At 38.9% G+C, this 20,987-nt stretch overlaps 2 protein-coding genes across 6 annotated transcripts in view; both read left to right on the forward strand.

Moving 5' to 3' along the window:
* On the forward strand, window positions 1-7,108 carry LOC141803297 (major histocompatibility complex class I-related protein 1-like). The gene is made up of 6 exons (XM_074687258.1): window positions 1-49; window positions 683-949; window positions 1,059-1,331; window positions 1,427-1,723; window positions 3,482-3,589; window positions 7,062-7,108. The coding sequence occupies exons 1-6, from the start codon at window positions 1-3 to the stop codon at window positions 7,106-7,108; spliced, it is 1,041 nt and encodes a 346-aa protein (XP_074543359.1).
* iffo1a (intermediate filament family orphan 1a) overlaps window positions 6,799-20,987 on the forward strand; it is a 21,889-nt gene continuing 7,700 nt past the window's right edge. Inside the window, exons 1-3 of one of the 5 annotated variants that reach the window (XM_074687554.1) lie at window positions 6,799-6,936; window positions 7,174-8,295; window positions 19,790-19,850. In XM_074687554.1, coding sequence (XP_074543655.1) covers window positions 7,343-8,295; window positions 19,790-19,850 — 1,014 coding nt within the window. In that variant the 5' untranslated portion in view covers window positions 6,799-6,936; window positions 7,174-7,342. Of the gene's footprint in view, window positions 8,296-19,789; window positions 19,851-20,987 lie in introns of all 5 variants that reach the window. The other 4 variants (XM_074687552.1, XM_074687553.1, XM_074687555.1 and 1 more) reach the window with 4 other exon arrangements.

Consider the following 20,987-nt stretch of genomic DNA (forward strand, 5'->3'; position numbering starts at 1 on the left):
ATGAAGATTTTATTTGTGTTGCTCCTGTTGTGTCAAGCCGGGTCCACAGGTAAGTCACATTTTACATCTTCCTGTTTCTTCCTTATACCTATGTTGGTTTTGTTCAGCACTCTACCAAGTCAGACTGTTATATATATATATATATATATATATATATATATATATATATATATATATATATATATATATATATATATATATATATATATATATATATATATATATATATATATATATATATATATATATATATATATATATATATATATATGTGTGTGTGTGTGTGTGTTTGTAGAGTTAATTTAAACCCAGAGATTGAAACCAAACACATTTTGGTTAAGGTACAAAAAACCAGCAAAGCTATCTCAGATTGAGATCAAGTTAAGTCTGCTGAAACAGTTTGAGGAACTGAAACTAAGAAATTAAAAAAACAACAAGCCAAAGTTTAAAAAAAAAAAAAAAAAAAGTGAAACAGAAAAGTTTTCAAAACAGAAACAGAAACACTAGCTTAATGAGGTCATAGGTGCTTGATACTTCAAAAAATAGTGAAGGGACTAAAATTGTTTTGGTCATGTTGAAGAAGTTTAAACATAAGGAGTTGGTCACATAGTTTTATCAAATTAAAAAGTCATGTCATTGCTTTTTTCAGCTGTTCAACCTAATGTATCTGTTTTCCTCACAGTAAAATACACTTTGAAATATCTCACTGCTGGGACGTCAGGACTCCATGACTTTCCAGATTTTATGGGTGTTGCGATGATCAATGAAGTTCAGTTTGGATACTGTGACAGCAACACCAAGACAGCAAAACCCACACAGGACTGGTCGAGACAATTTGTGAAGGATTATCCAGAATACCTGGAGTCGTATACTCAAAGTTGTTTAACTTCGCCGCAAATCATCAGAAGTCAAACCGACCAGCTGAGGAAGGCCTTAAACCAAAGTGACGGTAAAGTCTGTGTTCAGGTGTAATTTCTCAAAGCTCTGCTTTGTTAACTGTCATCCTCCCTAGATGTGAAATCACTTCTTCATGTCTAACTGTCCTCTCTGTCTCTCAGCTGTCCACATCCTTCAGCGCTCCTATGGCTGTGAGTGGGACGACGAGTCTGGAGAGACTGATGGTTTTGACCGATACAGTTACGATGGAGAGGACTTATTAACACTGGACCTGAAGAAAAAGACGTGGATTGTGTCAAAGTTCTATGTGTCTAAATTCAGATTTAAAAGTGATGATACTAAAACAGAAATGATTATACATTCCCTCACCAATGTGTGCTCAAGTTTTCTTGAACATTATGTTCAGTATGCTCGAAGCTTTCTGCAGAGAACAGGTACAACAACAGGAGCAGATGGACTGATGATTTTTATTCAGATATAAAAATATATAATCATGGCACTGTGTATTTCTTTTCCCACCTCCTTCCAGACCTCCCCTCAGTGTCTCTCCTCCAGAAGTCTCCCTCCTCTCCAGTCTCCTGCTTTGCTACAGGTTTCTTTCCAGACAGAGCTGTGATATTCTGGAGGAAAGATGGAGAGGAGCTTTTTAAGAACCAGAGAGACCTCCTCCCAAACCATGACGGCTCCTTCCAGATGAGTGTTGACCTGGACATTTCTTTGGTAAAAACTGAGGACTGGAGGAGGTATGAATGTGTGTTTCAGCTCTCTGGTGTGAAGGAGGATATCGTCACCAAACTGGAGAAAACAGCGATCAGAAGCAACCACGGTAAGATTGGGAGCAGAGTTTGTCACGATAGAGAAAATACTGACAGAGGACACATGTAGACTTGTTGACACCTTGAATTCTCCTCTGAACAGTGAGGATGACAGTAAACAAAGCAGAACTCTGGGGAATCAAATTCCAAGAAACCAACTTTCAGCCTGTATGACCAGATCTGTGCAACAGAGCGAGCAAAATGTGGAGCCCTCAGTCATAGAGACCGTTGCCAGCAGTGTTGTGCAAACTCACTTTAAAAATGAAAGAGCTTCAAGTTCATTTCACATAGACCAGGGGTCTTTAACCTGCGGCTCTGGAGTCTCATGCACCTCTGTGACTCCTTTGCAGTGGCTCCCTATAGCTTAAAAAAAAAATTAAATATTTTTCTTGTATTGATGAATAGCCTGTGGCTAACCTCAAGTTTTACAGCCTTGGTAAGATAACTAAAGCCGCTTTTCCACCAAGCAGACAGGTTCGGTTCGTCTCAGTTCGGCACGCAATTTGTGGCGTTTCCACTGACTTATCCCGGGACAGATCCCCAAATACCGAGACGAGCCGTCCCACTTTTTGGGACCCTTTTGTATGGGTGCCAGGCTGAACCCATCCGCTCTTGGAAGGTGGAGCAACAACACTACAGACCGTTGATTCGTCGAAAGAATTGTCACCCTGCAACAGCGGCTGCATTTCTCCTGGCGGCACAGTTCTCTCTGAAACAAAGCTTGATTGTTTTTTGTATCAAAGAGCGACATGCCAATCACAGAGGATGAAATGTCTTCCATATGTGCTCTTTGTTTACTGTGTCGTGTTTTTCTTCTTCCTTTAAGTACATCATCAAGTACAGACAAACTGGGGAAAATAAGTATTGAATGAGTCCAAAGCTGCAGTTCAAGCGAAATTTCAACCAGACATTGGTATTAGCTCAAATAATCCACACATGAAAAGAAATCACAACGTTCAGGTCCATAAATAATGATTATGGTGAATTTGTACAATAACACAGGAAAAAAGTATTGAACACACCATGGAAAGGCTGTATACTTTGGCAAGGAAATGCACCAAACTACCTGAAATCTGTCAGTAATTATTACTTGAACTTCCAATTAGTGCAAACCAACATCAGCTGGGCTACAGCAAATTGATGGTCCTATAAAAAAGGTCGTTTTTTTCACCAAGCAGTTAAATACCACACACCTCATGATGGGTAAAGGCAAAGAGCTCTCTGAAGACATTCACAACCTGATTGTTGCTCAGCATCAGAATGGGACTGGTTACAGACTTATATCAAAGCACCTGAATATTCCAGTCAGCACCGTTGGGGCCATTATTCACAAGTGGAAGAAGCACCACCTTACCATCAACAGGCCACGCACAGGAGCTCCTTGAAGATTTCTGACCAGGGAGTCAGAAAGATAGTCAGAGGAGTACTCAACCAGCCAAGCACCACCCTGAAAGTGCTCCAGAAAGACTTGGAGGCAGCAGGTACAATTGTTACAGAGAAAACAATAGGCAATGCACTCCAGTATTAAATGAGTCTAAGTTAGCGTGTTCAATACTTTTTTCCTGTGTTATCATACTTAATTCCACATAATCATTATTTATGGACCTGAACCTTGTGATTTCTTTTCATGTGTGGATTATTTGAGTTAATACCAATGTCTGGTAGAAATTTTGTTTGAATTGCAGCTTTGTAAATAAATGTGATGAGAAAAAAGTTGACACATTCAATACTTATTTCCCCCACTGTAGTTATGAGGTTATTTTCTTTAGTTTCAGGGTCTGGATTTCCTACTGGTCGTGTCACTGGAGTTATTGTAGGACTGCTGCTCCTGTCAGTCTGCATGGCTGGACTCTTTATCTGGAGAAAAAACAACAATGGTAGGAGACTTTTTCAATGCCTTGATTTAGTGTTTAAAAGCTCTCATTTCCTGCTTATTTTGTCTGGTATACTGTATCTCTCTTGGTGTTTCAGTCCAGTCTTTGAAGTCTATGAACGTGAATTCTGCATTACTGCCTTTATAATCTTCTGTTGTTTAATTTGTTTCTCTGGTATTTCTCACTTGAATCACAGGATTCCAGCTCGCACACAGTAAGTTATATCCTCACCTCAAAGACTGAATTTTCTGTTAAATCCTCACTGTTTAATGGAGATTTCTCTTTATCTACTGTTTGTCCTCATAGGAGACCAAGGAATATTAGAAGAGGAATATGAGCTCTAATGAATGAGGACTGATGGCAGCTTCACAGGAAGGGATTTTCTCCTGATGCAAAGAGCTGAAAAAAATTGGTGCTAAACTTAACAACATTTACACTAAAGATCTAGAGGAGTAAGGGGTTGGCAAATGAAAACAAAAATCATACAGTTTGTACCATGAACCATTGATTAGCTGTTTTATTTCACATTTTGTGTCACATTACTTATTGTATCAAATCAAATTTCTCCTCATGGGCAATTTAAACTAATTTAAATTGTGTTGATTCATAATATATCAAGTATTATTTTGTGTATCCTCTTAAATCATCTCATATCAGAGACCACATGAGTTGTGTCAGGTACTGTATTGGGTATCACATCACATCTTGTATTGCTGTTGTATTAAGTGATGTTTCCAAATCTACATTGTGTCAAATCATTTACTGTATTGAATTGAAGGCGTTAGCCCACAATTCATAAGCCAACGTCCAATCACTAATCTGCCATCTAGTCTATTATAAAACCAAAAAAACACAAATCACATTCAAAAGCCAGCATAAATAGATATAGCTAGTTAAGAAAACACTGAAGTAGTGAATAAGCTATGTATGGTGACTCCAACACAGTATTCTGCCAAACTGGTTTAAAGGTCCCATATTCTGCTCCTTTTCTGCAGTTTAATATGGATCATTGGTGTATTCATGAAATGGTAGTCGCATGTTTTGGTCCAAAAAGCCAATAAATCAAGCACAGCAGCATTGTTTCCAGGCTCTCATAGCCCCTCTGTTCAGAACGCTCGGATTTAGTGGGCGTGACCTTCATATGTAAATGAGCCACCACTGATACCGCCCTGCTCTTCCACGTCACTGAGAGCGGCGCCACAAGCTCCGAGTGCACAATGTTTAGAAAAGAGTGAAGTTCGTTTACCGTAACGTTACAGGCTAAAACAACAGGCTAACCGCAGCTAAAGTTAGCATCCTGAAGCTAAAACAGAGACAGGGGGGACACTGAGGAAAAGCTCTTCCATCTGCTCCACAGCACACAGCATTTAAAATACTCACATTTCCAGGGTCCCAGGTTTGTTGGTGGATGGTTGGTAATGCGCCTGGATTCAGGACCAGTCTATTCACTAGCCCTCTGTTGTACTGTCCAAAGTTGGAAAAGCAGTCGGCCGTGAAGTGACTAGCACACACATGCACAGTTTTACTGAGTGTAGCTGGAACATTTCCTTGATAAATGAACTCTAGCCACTTAGTCTTTTCTTCTGAGATGGGAAGCTTGTGCATGGAACTATGTGGCTGTTTACAGCCAAAAACAGAGCAGTGACGGCTCTTCAACTTTGGCATTCTCTCTCCAGCAGCGGGGAGGGGAGCAGAACCAATCAGGTCAGACTTGCTCCTGATTGGTCAAAAAAGGGAATCGCTGACATCAGCAAATCCCCAAAATCCAAACACCTTGTTTTTTAGGTCAGGATTTTACATTCACAAGCACTACTAAATACAGATTTTGTCATTAAATATCACATTTTGTGGGCTGGGAGGAAAGACAAAGACCCACAAATTTCACTAAAAGACTTAATAAAGTGATTTTTGCATAATATGGGACCTTTAAAACCATGAGGCTTGGATGGTCTTTATACAAACATAGAACATCATTATTTTTTCCAGTACCTGCAGAACAGACCCTGAAAAGGAAACGACACTATGCATACGACTAAAGAAATTAATTCAGAGCATTAGCTGAGATGAAACCTAGGAGAAAACTAGCAGCACCCTGATCACGTACCAGGAGACCTGGACTCTAAATATATTTAAGTTTAAGGCTTAGTGTAATTCCCTTACCCTTCCTCACACTGAAGGTGAGTTTTTAAAATTGAAAAAGGTTGTGCTTTAGTAAGTGTCCACTAGAGGGCAACAGCAGCTGTGGATAAAAGTGTCACATCTTCAGGTGTTTATTTCATCTCACATAAAGCCGGTTGTCACTGAAAAAGGTAATTGATCCTACTCTGCGCTTAAAAAAATGTGAGGATATGAATAAAATATTGTTCAATTCAACATTAAGAGGAAGTGTCGAGTACATATTGAGCCTCTTAGGGATAAAATAGGCTCTTTGAATCTTAAACTATTTCTATTATAACATGATGTCATTAATCTTATTAATTTATCCAAAAAAATGAAAATTATTCTATTTCAAGTTTCTGGGAGATAAATGAAATTGTTTTTTCTTGCTACTGTTTCTGTGAAAGCTGTGTTCATGGTACATGTAATAAACTGTTTCCTGATTAATTTTTTCATTTGTTTTTTTTATATATGTACAATAAAAGATAGATTGATTGATTACTGTGTGCAACTGTATGCTTCAGAGATCTATTGATCTACAGAGATCTATTCCCATTGCTCAGTGTTTTCAGGCACATTTATTTCAAAGTCTGTTTTATGTCAATTTATGAAGAGGTGTTCTATGTATGTAGTTGATTGCTTTTGAAAGCAAAGATCTGTGGAAACACGTTAAACTATGTTATGGAAGAGGATAAGGGCCACTGGAAAACAAGGCCAATTTTGTTATTATTATTATTATTATTATTATTATTATTATTATTATTATTATTATTATTATTATTAATTGTTTATTTATTTATTTATTTATTTATTTCCATTATTCCTGAAATTAAAGTCAGAATAAAAAACCGTGCATTTTTTTCTGTATCTATTTTATATAAAAATACATACTACCTCTTCCGTACTTTGCACCTGTACAAGTTTTACATGGGAAAATCAGCGTTAATGCTCGACTGCGCCGCTACTCAAATCATTACGGTAGCTTTGACTATCCGTTGCACTCGTACTACCTTCTTTACGGTAAGTAACAGCCGCAGTTAGTCACTTGTGTTTATTCCTCAGTTCTGCAGCAGCTCTGCTCGACACACCGCTCGGACTCATCTCACCTGATAATCTGGTGCCAAAGACTCTTTTTACCGCTCTGACTGCTCTGACTGCTAGGTACGACTCTTCTACGTCATCTCAGCCACCAGGTAAACTGATAGCAGTTTATTCTGAGGCTTAAAATAAATATTTAAATCACGCTTCGCTGCTGTGATCTCCGGACTGGTAATTTGTGTTGCGTAAAAGTAAACTCTCTGATTTAATTTTGCTGCAGGGATCATCTGTGTGAAAGAGTTTAACGGGCATCTCATAGAGAACTGAACGTATTTTTACCTCTTCGCTACCGTGCCGTGATATATTGGTGGGATTTTGTATTTTTGCTGCAGTTTTAGGCCCAGCATCCCTCAAACTGCGCTATCTCTGCAAAAAGTCAGTCACCTGGTGAAGTCAGGAGGAAGACCGCAGATCGTCAGGGCTGCTGTGCCTGATCCTGGTCCAGTTATCAGATCTTTAACGGAATTACCTTTCGAGCTGAACACACAGACGTCTGGGTTCATGCCGGATTTCGAGCATTTCAGATTTTCCTACTCGAGCATGAATCCGGTCCTGGGGGAGAGCGGTTTTCTGGCCCCGTCGCAGCACCACCAGATGACAGGCCAGACCGACTCTGCCATCCCGGAACCCGGCTACTTCCTGGGGGATCACGGCGGGTTCGGGCCGGATGGGTTGTCCGGGTTGGACCTGGGCTCACTCCCTCCTTCAGGCCTCGCCTACCTGCACCTGAACGCCCCGCTGCACCGCGTGCCCCCTGCGGCTACGGCGCTGCGTAATGACCTGGGATCCAACATCAGCGTCCTGAAGACCCTGAACCTGCGCTTCCGGTGCTTTTTAGCCAAAGTGCATGAGCTGGAGCGCAGGAACAAGGTGCTGGAGAAGCAGCTGCAGCAGGCCCTGGAGGAGAACTGTGGAGGGGAGGGACACCAGAAGCCACAGACCAAAGAGATGGGGGTCCAGACTGGATTTATTGGGCCTATCCCTCCTAGACCAGGCCTCATCCCACTCCACAATGCCAACAACTCGGCCTACCTCCCTGGAGGCCTCCTCTCCCCCACCCTCAACCCTCCTCCTCTCTTTGACAACAAATACCTGAACCCCATGACAGACTCCAACTCCAACCTCACCTCTTTGGGGTTCCCCATCAGTCCGGCCCTGAGTCCCACAGACCCGAGCAAAAGCATCTCCAACATCAACGAGAAACTCTCCTCCAACACTGGGACCAACACCAACACCCCTCCTCCGCCTCCACGCTTCCTACCCGGGACGATCTGGTCCTTCAACCACACCCGGAGGTTTGGCACGGGGAGGGAGTCGTGTGTCACAGGTCCTGGGGTGTCCTGGACGCACCCGGATGGGGTTGGGGTCCAGATTGACACCATCACACCTGAGATCCGGGCTCTGTACAACGTGCTGGCCAAGGTGAAGAGAGAAAGGGACGAATACAAGAGAAGGTAAGAGTTAATGTAGGTTCTCTGTCATCACATCTTTTCATGCAGGCGGTTTAAAACACTGGTGGCTTTTTTCTGACCCCATCTCAGAGCACAAATACTGGAATATTAATCTTTTAATGTTTAAGGTGGTAGGGTGGATCAGTCTGGTATAAAAAGATGGAGAAACAGACTTCCTGAAACCGTCGAATCAGGCTGAGAAGACTTTTTGATAAAACTTTAAAAAGATCCCAGTGAAAAATCTCCTGAGACAGAATGAGATGTATCATCACTAAAGCTGACAGCCGCTTCAACGTTCTCCTCCTCCTCCTCCTCCTCCTCCTCCTCCTCCAGGTTTTGGCTCTGAAGGTTTTATCATCGATCTTTGTTAAAAGCTGAAACCTGAGATTCAGCTGTGCTGATTGATTTGAACATATAACCTGACAAGGACTTAACCTGAATGCCTCTGCTTGTGCTCGGTCATTGAGGTTAAAGGAGCACATCCTTCAGCTGGACACATTTCTGGCGAGATTAACCTTGTAAGAGTCTGATTTAACAAGTCGGAAATGAAAAACTTTTTAAAACTACTTTTAATTATATTTTAACATTCAATACAAATCTTTTGGACTCAACGTAAGAATGATAATATTTTACATTTTTTGTAAGTGATATGGTGTCAAAAAATATGTCCCCCAACTGTGTGATGGTAAATAAATGAATACATAAATAATTAAAAAGAAAAAAAATACAAACAAATAATAAAATATTCAATGATACATGTATTACAACTATTCAAAATAACAAGAAGTAAAATTAAAGTAATATGGATCTGTGTTACAAAATTCCATCAATTAGCTTTAAAAAATATAAAATTTAAATAACAAAAAAATATTTTTCTTACAGAGGGTATTGATGATTAGAGACATTGACTCCAAATCAAATCCTGCGTTAACATTTGGTTGAATTAAATCTTCATCCCATCTGTCAATAAAGCCTGCCACCGCTCTACTTCTCCTCCTACAACATCAACAGCCCACCAACTTTTCATGCACCTGTGGCTAACCTCAAGTTTTACAGACCTGGGAAGATAACTACATCTACAAAAAGACTAATCTGGAAGAAAATACAGATTTTAATTCTGTGTGGATGGATTCATTTAACTGCAAACATGCCGGCTTTATATACAAACTTGATATGTGGAAATACATTCACAAATGGAAGAAAGTGATCAGTTGAGCATTAATATCAGTATATGTTATAAAATTGAAGTATTCCTTAAAAAATAAATAAATAAATAAAATTGTTTTAAAATTCTTTTGAAATTAAAATTTCAAGTTTTTTGATTTTTTAAAACTTTAAAAATAAGAAAAACATATTACATTTCGTTTTAAATTAAAATGTCAATTTGTTTTATTATTTTTACTTTAAAAATAAAAAAAATATTACATTTCCTTTTTAATTAAAATTTCAATTTTTTTTATTTTTTCTAACTTGAAGAATTAAAAAAATTTACATTTCTTTACAAATTTAAATTTCTTTTTTCTATTTTATAACTTTAAAAATAAAAAAAAAACATATTAAATTTCTTTTTTAATTAAGATATCATTTTTTTATTTGTTTAAACTTTAAAAATAAAAAAAACATATTACATTTCTTTTTAAATTAAAATTTAAATCTTTTTGATTTTTTTAAACTTTAACAATAAAAGAAAAAATAATAATACTGAAACAATTCAAATTTTTGAAATTTCAAAAACAATTGAATTTTTTTGCAAACGAAATTTGCAAAATTGTGATTTTTTTTAGCAGAATTTTTTGATTTGTTTTTAAGCTATTAAGACAAATTTTTAATCTTTAAAAAAATGAAATTTATGCAATATTTAATTAATTTAATTTAAAAAATGCAAATTTTTAAATTCCAAATTAACTTTATGTATAAATAGTTATTCACTAGATTTTTTATATGTTTAGAGTTTTATTCATTTTTGTCTTTATTGTGAAGATAAAGTTGATTTTGTGGCTCCTAAATGACTTCAATCTAGATGAGCTGAGGAAAAATGTCTCCTATGAAAGTAAAGGTTGCAGGCTCCTGACTTTGACCATCTTTTTTTCTGATAATTTAAAGTTCCCCTTTATTTTATAAGTTAAGCTTTCCATCTGATATATTTGATGCACTGTTCATCTCCATATGCTCATCAAAGGACATGTTTTATTAACTTGCACTTGGCTATGCACAGAACTGTTAAATACTGATCATCTTCATGACAGATTTTCTCCATATTTTTTCTTACAAAATGAAGTCTGTACTCAAGTGGATGGTGTAATTCAATATGACCTCCCTCTGAATATTATTCCATTACTTTTAATAGCAGACAAAACCAAAAAAAAAATGTGACTCAAGTCAGCATAAGACTCACCAATCCAGTCTGATTGTTTGCCAGTTGCACTTTATGATAATTCACTATTTCCTTCAATGACCTAACTGTCTCTTAAGTGATCGCATAATCTTCCTGAATACATTTCAGATGCATCATTTTGTGTCTATAAAGCAGCTGTGTCTGCTTCAGTGAGCCTGGAGAACGGCTGCAGCAGCCAGTGGATCCAAATAAAAATGCTTTCAGTCCTGATGTGTCTGCACAGAATCGACAAACTCACAGGAAGACGATCTGCGTGACTTAAAGACACGAGTATCCAGAATAAAACCTGCATCCAGCTTTAAACCTCTGCACAAACAGAGCACAAACAGAGGAAAGTGTGCACATTCATTCACGTGTCGTAAAGCTCGAGCCTGAATCTCGTCAGCGTGCATTTTCTACACCGACGCTCATTATCACACATCACCCTGTGCTGCTTTAAAACCCCTGAGCTCACACTTTCTGCTTCGGCCTGCTGAGCGAGGCGGGACGCTCATCCCGAGAGACAGACAGGCTGTCAGTCACGCTGGTCGATTTCAGAGGCAGCAGGATGTCTCAGTGAACAGCAACGACTCACTCTTGCAGGGCTTAAATGTCTGCATTTCATTAAAGTGAGGCTGAGATAGAGAAGTGTTGAGATGTTTCGTGCTCAGTCAGAGGTCGAGGTGGTTTTGAAATGATGATGTTGGTGACTCACAGTTTGAGCTTCCTGCTGCTTCACTAGCAACGAACTGGTTCTTTGATTGGATGAAAAACTAACACTGCAGGGCTGTGAGAGCAAAATCTTGACACAGGAAGTCATGGAGGAGGAAGTATCCAATCAGAGAGCTTGATTCTGAGGTTAAACAGCTCATTTCCTCTGCTTGAAAAACTGATGTAACTTGTTTGGCACCAATCTTTATGGTTTTCTGAATGCAGGGATGAGCGCACCACACCGCACTGGTTTTGGGATCGATTCCCACTCCCAGCATGATTTGTCACCACACTTTTTCCTGTCCTTTCAAAATAAAAGCCTGAAAGTAACACATCATGTACAAGATGATGAGGCTGGGACAAAATGCTTTTCTCCCAATTTGATTCTTTTGCAATTTTTGGTGTGCCGATTTGATTCAAGTTGCGATTCCTCAATATTCACCATCTTTACGATTTTTAGACAGTGTGAAAAAGGTGAATCATATTTCCCCAAAAATGCACATCAGGTGAGTCAGTTTTTAGGTTTTGTTTAGGGGATCTGACATCTCAACTTTTTTCCTACCCAGCTTTCCAAAGACTAAAATGAAGGATTAAAATTAAAAAAAAAAAATTTTGGACAAAAATCATGATTTAATCCGTTTAACAAAAAGTTCAGATACTATGATACATCATTTTTTTTCTCCCACCCCTACAAGATATCGAGCTGACCCTGTTGGTGAGCATCTGCTGAGGTTACTATGTCACTGTGGTGCAGCGTTGACCTCACAACAAGAAGGTTCCTGGTTTTAAAATGATACAGTACCAATGCCCAGTTCCTGGAAATCGGTACCAGTACTCAACGGAACCAACTTTTGGTACTTTTGTGTGTTTAGGTGGTAATGATTCAAAGAAATTCGAAGCTGTTTTTCTAGCTTACAAAGCCTTGACAAGAACAGCTCCTGCCTATCTGGGGTCCCTCATACAGGTCTACACTCCTTCTCGCTCACTACGCTCTGTTTGTGAAAGACCCCTGGTGCTCCCAGCCCAGCGCGGCTCCAAATCTCTAGCCAGACTCTTCTCCTCTGTTGTTCCCAAATGGTGAATGAATTACCTAACTCTATATGATCCACAGAGTCCCTTTCTACTTTAAGAGATGTGACTCATCTGTTCAGGGAACACTTAGGACCTTAATCTGAGCCTTCACCTTTTTGTCCTCAGGGATAGAATGAGTCAGAAGGTCTCAGATCCAGCTCCTAGTGAATATTTAGCTCTGTTCAATGAATGTTTTTTGTTGAAGATTGAAGTATACTGTTGCAGCAATTAATTGTGGTTTGTTGGCTAAATTATTCTACACAATATGTTTAATAATAAAATTTCAAAACGTTTTAATTTAGTATATTTATTCTCCAGTATATAAACTTGCAATGCTGTGTTCATGTCCAGCATGGAAAATCCTCTACTCTTCCACTCCCTCACAGTCACAATGATGCGAATAGAAACCTTAACATGGAACCTTTTGATTTTACGTGAATCGGTACTCGGTAAAACTGACAGAATTTGGCTGGTACCTGTCCAGCTGGTCACCAGTGTTTGGAATAATGGCATCAGAACTAACAGCTTTACTTTTTCCAGTAACGGGTAACCCAAATAATTACTGTTTCAAATGTTGTACACAGTTACAGACAGTGAGATGAGGAGCGTTACTCTGTATCCGACCTGGCTCACTCAGTCAGGAACAAAAAGAGGAGCTGTAAATAAAATGTGGAAAAAGTGTCAGAAACACAAGTAATGATGAGAACAATCATGTTGACATGTCTTTAACAAAGAGCGTATGCTAAAGTAAACTTTTCAGCAACAAATATCACACAGCGACTTGTGAGCGTCAAGTAGACGACTTGTTTTGACTTGAGGAAACATTAGAGATGACAGAACCAGACTTGAAAATAAGGGGTTAATCTGGAGTAAAAGCTGACTTCTTTAGCAAAATTTAAGGTTTTTCAAAAAAGTAACATAAGGCTTACTTGGCCTGAAACCTCCAGAGGAAAACAAAGTAGAGGACGACACATTTCGCTCTGGGAGAAAAATGATCTTTGCTCCAAAGTAGAAAGAGTCATAACTTAAACATGTTTTCATTTTGCACGCTCCTTTATTCCTCCTCTGATCCTCTTTGTTTTGTATTTCTCCCTCCTCCTCCTCCTCCTCCTCCTCCTCCTCCTCCTGCTCCTCCCAGCTGGGTCTTGTTCTGGTACCTGCAATGCAGCACAGGCCTGTGACCGCCAGCAGTGATGTCACCCAGTCTGCCAGCTCTCTGTCTCCTGCCTCCTCATAAAGCCCCTGTTTCCTCTTTCCTTCCCTCTCTCTCTCCCTCTCTGCCCTTCTGCCTGCTCCGTCTCACCCTCCATCCATCACACGTGTCGCCTCTGCAGCGTCACAGAGCTGCTGACTTCATCATCACCATCATCACCATCCTTCAACCTCTGATTCCTCTCTCCCGCTGTTTTTAGCAAAGCTCGTTGTTGTAATCAGAAAACGTACAGCCACACGCTTTAATCAGCAGACAGAGCAGCGTCTTTCTCTGGGGAGGATCCTCCAACAGATGATAAACCTGCCTGCAGGTATTTGCTCCAGTTCAGCCTCAGGAGAGTTTGTGAAGTGAAGTGATGATTCAGGATGAGAAGTCTCGACAGGGATGAACTATTTGAAGTCAGATTTATCACCTTTTCATACCAATTAATATTCCTGATGGAGCTGTTTCAGTGCACAGGAGAGGTGTTGATCAGCTCAGAGTCGGGTTGTTCCCCTCTAGGTGCCAGATGTTGGGGATGATTTTGTAAAACGGACATGCAGAGTACAGATATGTCACCAGAGTCAGGTGAGAGCCACAACAACCCTGATCTGATGAGACACAGACTCCGCCAGACCCCTGAAGGTGTGCTGTGGCTACAAGATGTTTGAGCAGATCTTTTAAGTCCTAGAGGCGTGAAGGTGAGGCCTTCGTGGATCAGATAGCAAATATCAGAGGTGAACAGGGTCTGGCGTGGCATCGCCCTGATTGGTCTGCAGCTTTTACAGTCTCATACACAGCAGACGATGAGGCGCCGTGTTCTGAAACCTTTACTCTCCAGACGTTACTGAGGCTTTGCTCTTGTGATCCTGATGCTGGATCATTATTGTATCTCTGACAACTTGTGGTGTTGATGCCTGGGGCAGGGAGCAGAAAAAAATTAAAAAGAAGAAAACTCCAACCATAAACTTCGTAAGGATCACAATGAAAGAGAAGCTTCAAAAAAAAATTTTTTATTTTATATATTTTTTTAGTTTATTTTAATTTATTTCATTTTATTTACAGAGCTTTTTTATTTTTTTATTTTTATTCTATTTTATTTAATTAAGAAGCTTTTTTGATTTTATTTTTATTTATTTAATTTTTGTTCTACTTACAGAGCTTTTAATTTTTTTTATTATTATTTCATTTAATTTACAGAGCATTTTTATTTTTTTATTTTTATTCCATTTTATTTAATTAACAAAGCTTTTTTAATTTTATTTTTATTTATTTAATTTTTGTTCTACTTACAGAGCTTTTAATTTTTTTTATTATTATTTCATTTTATTTACAGAGCTTCTTTATTTTGTTTAAATTTTCAATTTTATTTTAGTTAAGTTTATTTACAGAGTTTTCTATATAAATTTAATTCATTTTATGTTATTTTATTAACATTGTTTTTTATTTTTTTATTTCATTTTATTTTATTTTATTAACAGAGCTTTTTATTTTATTTTATTTTAATTTTTTTTATTTTATTTTGTCTTATATTATTTACAGAAGGTTTTAATTTTATTTTTACTTTTTTTTATTTAAAGAGCTTTTCATTTTATTTTAATTTTAATTTTATTTTATTTTATTTACAGAGCTTTTGTATTTAATTTTAATTTATTTTATTACATTTTATTTTATTTTTTCCCAGATATTTTTCAGGCTTTTCAAGCCTTTGATTAGAGAGGGTAGTACAGGAAACAGGCCAAGCCACCATCAAAGTTTGGTCTTTATCAAAGTCGTTGATGGTACCTTTCATATTTGAAACGATACAGTGCCAATGCTTGGTATCTGGCTATCATTATGAATACTCAACGGTGCAAATTTTCAGCACTTATGTTTGTGTATATAGGGTAATAAATATTAATTTGTTGAATAATAAAATCTCAAAGTTTTTTAATTTAATGTATCTATTACCTCAACCAAGGAGGTTATATTTTGTGGAGAGTTTGTTTTTTTAAAGGATTCTTTATCACTGTGAGATAGGGCTGTTTTCACCATATGTGTATATAACTCCACCATAAATGGTCGGATTGCTTTGCAAAACAAAACAAGACAAGGTCACCATAATTTCTGACAGATGTAAAAGTACGATCCAGATCCTGGAAATATTCTGGATACTAGGATCTGGAATATGAAATATGTACTGGGTCATCATAATTTTCAACACTGTCAGGAAACAACTTATTGTACAAACCTGCAACTGACACCAAATTGTAGCAGACAGTCTGCTGAAAGGGAGTATAACATTAAAGTCGGAACAAAGTGTTGGTGACAATCACAATATGTGTGTGTGTGTGTGTGTGTGTGAGAGGGATAAAAGTAGAAACCGACTTCATCACCTTGTATTAAGATCCAAAGAGGCCACCGTGGCTGTGTGATGTAGGCGCTTTAAGTCTGCTGACACTGCAAACACAGATCGATGTAGTTTTAAAAAGGACACACTCTCACTCTCTGGGTTGTTGCTTATTTCCTGTAGGTGATAAAACTCGTCATAGCTGCTGGTGATTTTCCAGAATACAGATTGATTTCCTCTGTTCCAGGCAGCCACAGGCTCCTGTTTATTACAGCTCACTTTTAAAATCAATATTTAAATCCTGGTTTCTGACATTAGAGTGATTTTAGTTTGAATCAGCTGTTCAATCTGATAGAAATGGGTGAAGCGTTGTGACTGACTCAGAAGAAGGACATCAGCTCCTCTCTGCCGTCTCTCCTCAAACAGATCAGAAATCAAACCCATTTTCTCCTCCATACGTGAAACTCATTCAATATGTTTCAGAGTAGATGCTGAGGCCGCTCACATGGAGGTGATCTGATCCCACGCCGTCCTCCAGAGACGTGATGTCATTACCAGAGCTGAGCCGAGCAGCCGCTGCTGCCGCCGTGAAGGGCAGAGAGGAGACAGAAATGGAGAGGCTCCATGACAGCTGGGATGATTTGGTGATGGTGTTGAAGAAAATGGATTAATTTGGTTCAAAGCCACATGGGGGGCTGTTAGCAGAGTGCCGAGGCGAGGAGGGAGAGGCAGAGGGAAATTTAATAACCTCAGATCGTCAGGAGGGAAAGCTGTCTGGCACGAGTCGAAGACATCCTGTAACCTAATCAAAGGGGATTTCCTCGTACGGTGTTCAAGTGAGGACATTTCAGAGCCCGTTTAAAGGGTTTAGCTCTATGTTTGCACAGCTTCAATCAGCCCGTGCTGCAGTTTGCCAGCTTTAGCTGAACTCAGATCAGATCAGAAGCCTCTTCAAATCAACATAACCATTATCACCAGAAGGAAATTTTAGTCATTTTTTAAAAAGTCTCATCATGAACTGAAAAGTTGAGCTACAAACCTCAGCTACAGGATTGTTTGACCCAAACTGAAACCTGATCAAGTGTTTTTGTCTTGTTTTCATTTAAAAAAATCTTTTCATACTTTATACGAGCCACATTCACTTGACCAGTCCAGAAAAATGTCTTGTTTTAAGTTACTTAAAGAGTAAAATTAGCTCTCGATTGCTTTTTTTTTTCTTTTTTTTTTTTCTTTTTTTTTTTTTTTCGTAATTGTCCTTGGCTCATGTTAAGTGTAATAAGAAATTTTTTAGTTAAATAAGACAAAAAAAACTTGATAAGATTTCAGTTTTTGGCAGTGAAGATCTTGTTTTTATGTTAATATATTTATTTAAATGTGTTATTGAAAAATTTACAAAACATGCAGGAAAGAAAAAAAATGGTAAAAATGTTAAAAGAATCCCGCTGTGTTGTTAAATGCTGCTGTAAAGATAGACATTTAGTGTGGAGCTTAACTGGGGTTGACTCATGTTTGGGACCAGCCTCAAGTGGCAGCTCCAGGAACTGCAGTTTTTGCTGCCTGCTTCAGTTAGTGACTCGTGGCAGTGGCTTAAAATAACAGGTTTACCTTCTGACATGGTACCTCTGCATTTTTTTTTCTGCTTTGAGACAGTGAAGCTTGATCTGGGTCGATAAATTATTTTTATTGACAATCAACAATATTAAAATAATATATCATAATAATGCAATACACCTTTTTTAAATGCAATAAACATTTATTTCTTTTGTTGTTGTTTTTTACTATAGGTATTGGAATGTCAATAACTTTTAAATATCCCAAAAAATAATTAAATAAAAAAAAAAAAAAAAATGAGCTCTTAGTCAAAAATTGCACTTGAATAACAAAAAAAACTGTATTAAATGGCAGCATGTCTTTTGTGATGTAGTAAACTACACTTTCTGTGTGTTCATGTAAATTCTCATCATCCAGGTCAGAGCATAGACTGTATAAAGAGTGGACAGCGTGGCTCCGCCATTTCCCATTGTACGGTTTTGAAGCCAAAATTCCCCTGTCACAGGCGCAGCTATTGTAGCAGTTGTGCAGCCAGAGTCTGAGCAGTAGAGACTGTGAGGGAATTCTGGGAGAAAAAATATATATATTTTTTTTTCTTTCGAGAGTCTAATCACTTCTTAACTCAAACCCCCGACATATTTTACAATCCCCGGAAAAAATACACAAGAACGGCAGCTGTCAATCATCGTTAAACGTCACGTAAAACCTTGTTTTTAACCTCTTATAACTAATGAAAACGAAACTTTTCAGAAAAATAGGACTTGAATACAAGACAGCCAAATGATATCTTCAGATCACCACAACAATCGGACGTGAGAAACATTTCTACGAGGTGTATTCATTTTTTAAAGTTTGACCACAGCCCATCTGGAATGACTGGGGAGACAGATTTTTTAACCTATACTGCAGCCAGCCACCAGGGGGAGCAGTTTTTGTGGCGACCTCACTTCGAGCTGAGCAAGATGACGTCTATTTTTTTTTACAGTCTATGGGTCAGAGTTAATCTGAGTGCTCCAAACTGAGGCAACTGGACTGTTCAGAGTTTGTGTTACATAACTATTAACTTTGTCGATCAAACATTGAGTGTTGACTGTCAGGACGAGGGCTCTGCATCTGCAGGAGCAGTTTCCTCCCCAGCGAGCAAATTGAGTCAGGTGGTTGTGTTGTAGGTGGGCGTGTGAGCTTGTTGCGTTTCCTTTTTTTGTTGCTGCACACTGGCTCGTCTGTGTCAATGGGCTCGCCTTGCTCATTCGGTTTGAAGCTGAAATATTTCTATATTGGGGCTTCTGCCTGTTTCACTTTACAATCATCTTTTTTCCTCCTAATTTCTACTACGTTGATCTGCGTGCCCCCTGGCGAAGTCATCACGCGCTGCGCTCTGTGTGTTCACGCTAGCATGATGCTAGTACCCATGCCTCCCCCACAGACAAAGATTTTGGATGACTAACAAGCGTGTTCACTCTGTTCATTCCTCTAAGAAACAAACGCCCAGGTGCTGACAGCGATGCTCAGGGTGACCCATCTTGATATCCAGCCTGTTTGGAGGCAAGAGATGGGGAAAACAAGCATGCATGCACATGGTAATACATTGAGGCCAGCAAAATTATCAAGTTTATTTCATTTATCGAACTGTTAATTGATTCATTGACTGTCGTCCCAGGCCTAAATGAAGTATTACAAAGAAACTAGAGGTGTCTCAGAAAGCTCCTCGTCCTGCAGAGTGAGCTCAGCCTCCCTCCTCTCCTCCCTTCAGCCTCCCTCCTCTCCTCCCTGCTATGCGTGTTTATTTCTGTCTCAGTGAAGGGAAGCAGCATGCTCCTCGTCCTCTTCATGCCTGGTTTCTTCTTATGTAACACCTGCTGAGTGATGTGAGCAGCAGCAGGAGGAGCTTCGATGCTGCTCACACGGTGGAGGTCAGGCAGGTGAATACGTCGAGCTGCGTCTTAAAGCTGCAGAGAGGAAGGTCAGGAAGCAGGTTTAACACAGGCTGGAAATCCTTAACACATCCCTTACACGTTTGATCTGACCTGAAAACCAGACCAGGTTCATCCACAGACCGCTTTAGCTTTACAGTCTCTGATTTAAAATGTTCAACAAAACTCTAAGTCACCTCAAACAAACGAGCTTTTTCATCAGCCTGTGATTCAGGGTGTTAATAATTTACAGTGTGATCATCTCTGTTTGTTCTCATGCTGCAAAGTGCTGATCCATCTGCATCAGTCTGCATAATAACACCCCTGCTGTGTGTGTGTGTTTGTGTGTTTTGCAGATGGGAGGAGGAGTACACGGCCAGAATGGATCTGCAGGAGAAAGTGGCCGAGCTGGAGGAGGTAAAGTCTGAAAGTGCTGAATGAACCAAGTGTGTGATTAAAAAACTCCAATAAGAGGAACGATCACGCTCATCATCGTGTTTCTGAGCTCTTTAGGCTGCATCTCAGTGCTTCAGTTTAACACGGTGATCTGTGATGATAAAGACACGAGATCTTCTCTTTGTAAAGTTTATCTGATGATGGCAAACTCTGGTTCAAATCTCAAGTTTGTGTTTGGGATCTGTAGATTAATCAGTTTTTTAAGGGGTTGGAAAAAGAAACTGCTTAAGTCTGAAGGTTAAAACAGGTTAGAACAGTAAAACGGTAAAAGTAAAGTCTACGTTGAAGGGCTAAAAGTTGCTGTTCATTAAGAATCCACTTGAGGCTGGCTGCAGAAAGACCAAAAACCACGTTCACACCCAGTCATCAAAACAGACTTTTACAGCATTAAAAACATATTTACAGCCTGGTTCAAAAAAACAGCTTAGGTCTGAAATGCTGATTTCTCTATCCGCACACACTGTACGGTGAGTGAATTTTTTTCTAACTTTGCAGTTTAGAAGTTATTAGGATTGTTTGATTGTCCAATCGGAGGCACAGCTCAGGTCACCTGACTGACGGGCGCCCTGTAGCTGTTTAAAAAGAGGCTGACAACCGGCATCACATCCAATGGATTGGCCTCATTTCACAGTATTTGGAACAGACAGGTGACATCATGGAGGCTACATCCATGTTTGATATGGTCTATGGTTACATTACGTTACTGTTGCAACATGTTACGACATGTTACACTATCTTGTCGTGCTATATCCTGCTAAAAGTTTTTTTCAAGCAAAGAAAAGTGGGATTACAGAAATCTTTTTTTTCATTAATTTGCGTCATCAACAAATGAGCTCTCATCTTTAACACAGTTAAAGCTTTGTGCTCATGGGAAATGAAGTCTTAAATCCAGAAAAACACTGGATATAATCATATAATCCAAAGGTTGCCAAAATCAACACAACATAGAAACTTCTTTGAGTAATATTTTGATGCAACTTAAATCTGACTTTATTTGAGTGTGTTTATATGTGTGTGTATTTCTATTTGCATGTGTGTGTGTGTGTGTGTGTGTGTGTGTGTGTGTGTGTGTGTGTGTGTGTGTGTGTGTGTGTGTGT

Source organism: Halichoeres trimaculatus, unplaced genomic scaffold (genome assembly GCF_033239565.1).
Source record: "Halichoeres trimaculatus isolate MK-OKI-2021-1 unplaced genomic scaffold, fHalTri1.1 fHalTri1_scaffold_14, whole genome shotgun sequence".
Classification (NCBI taxonomy): domain Eukaryota; kingdom Metazoa; phylum Chordata; class Actinopteri; order Labriformes; family Labridae; genus Halichoeres; species Halichoeres trimaculatus.

Bases quoted from the DNA above. Each gene is read 5' to 3' on its own strand.
- LOC141803297 (XM_074687258.1), top strand. From the start codon at position 1: ATGAAGATTTTATTTGTGTTGCTCCTGTTGTGTCAAGCCGGGTCCACA. The intron at 1,332-1,426 runs GTACAACAACAG...ACCTCCTTCCAG, and splicing joins AAGCTTTCTGCAGAGAACAG to ACCTCCCCTCAGTGTCTCTC. The intron at 1,724-3,481 runs GTAAGATTGGGA...TATTTTCTTTAG, and splicing joins AGCGATCAGAAGCAACCACG to TTTCAGGGTCTGGATTTCCT.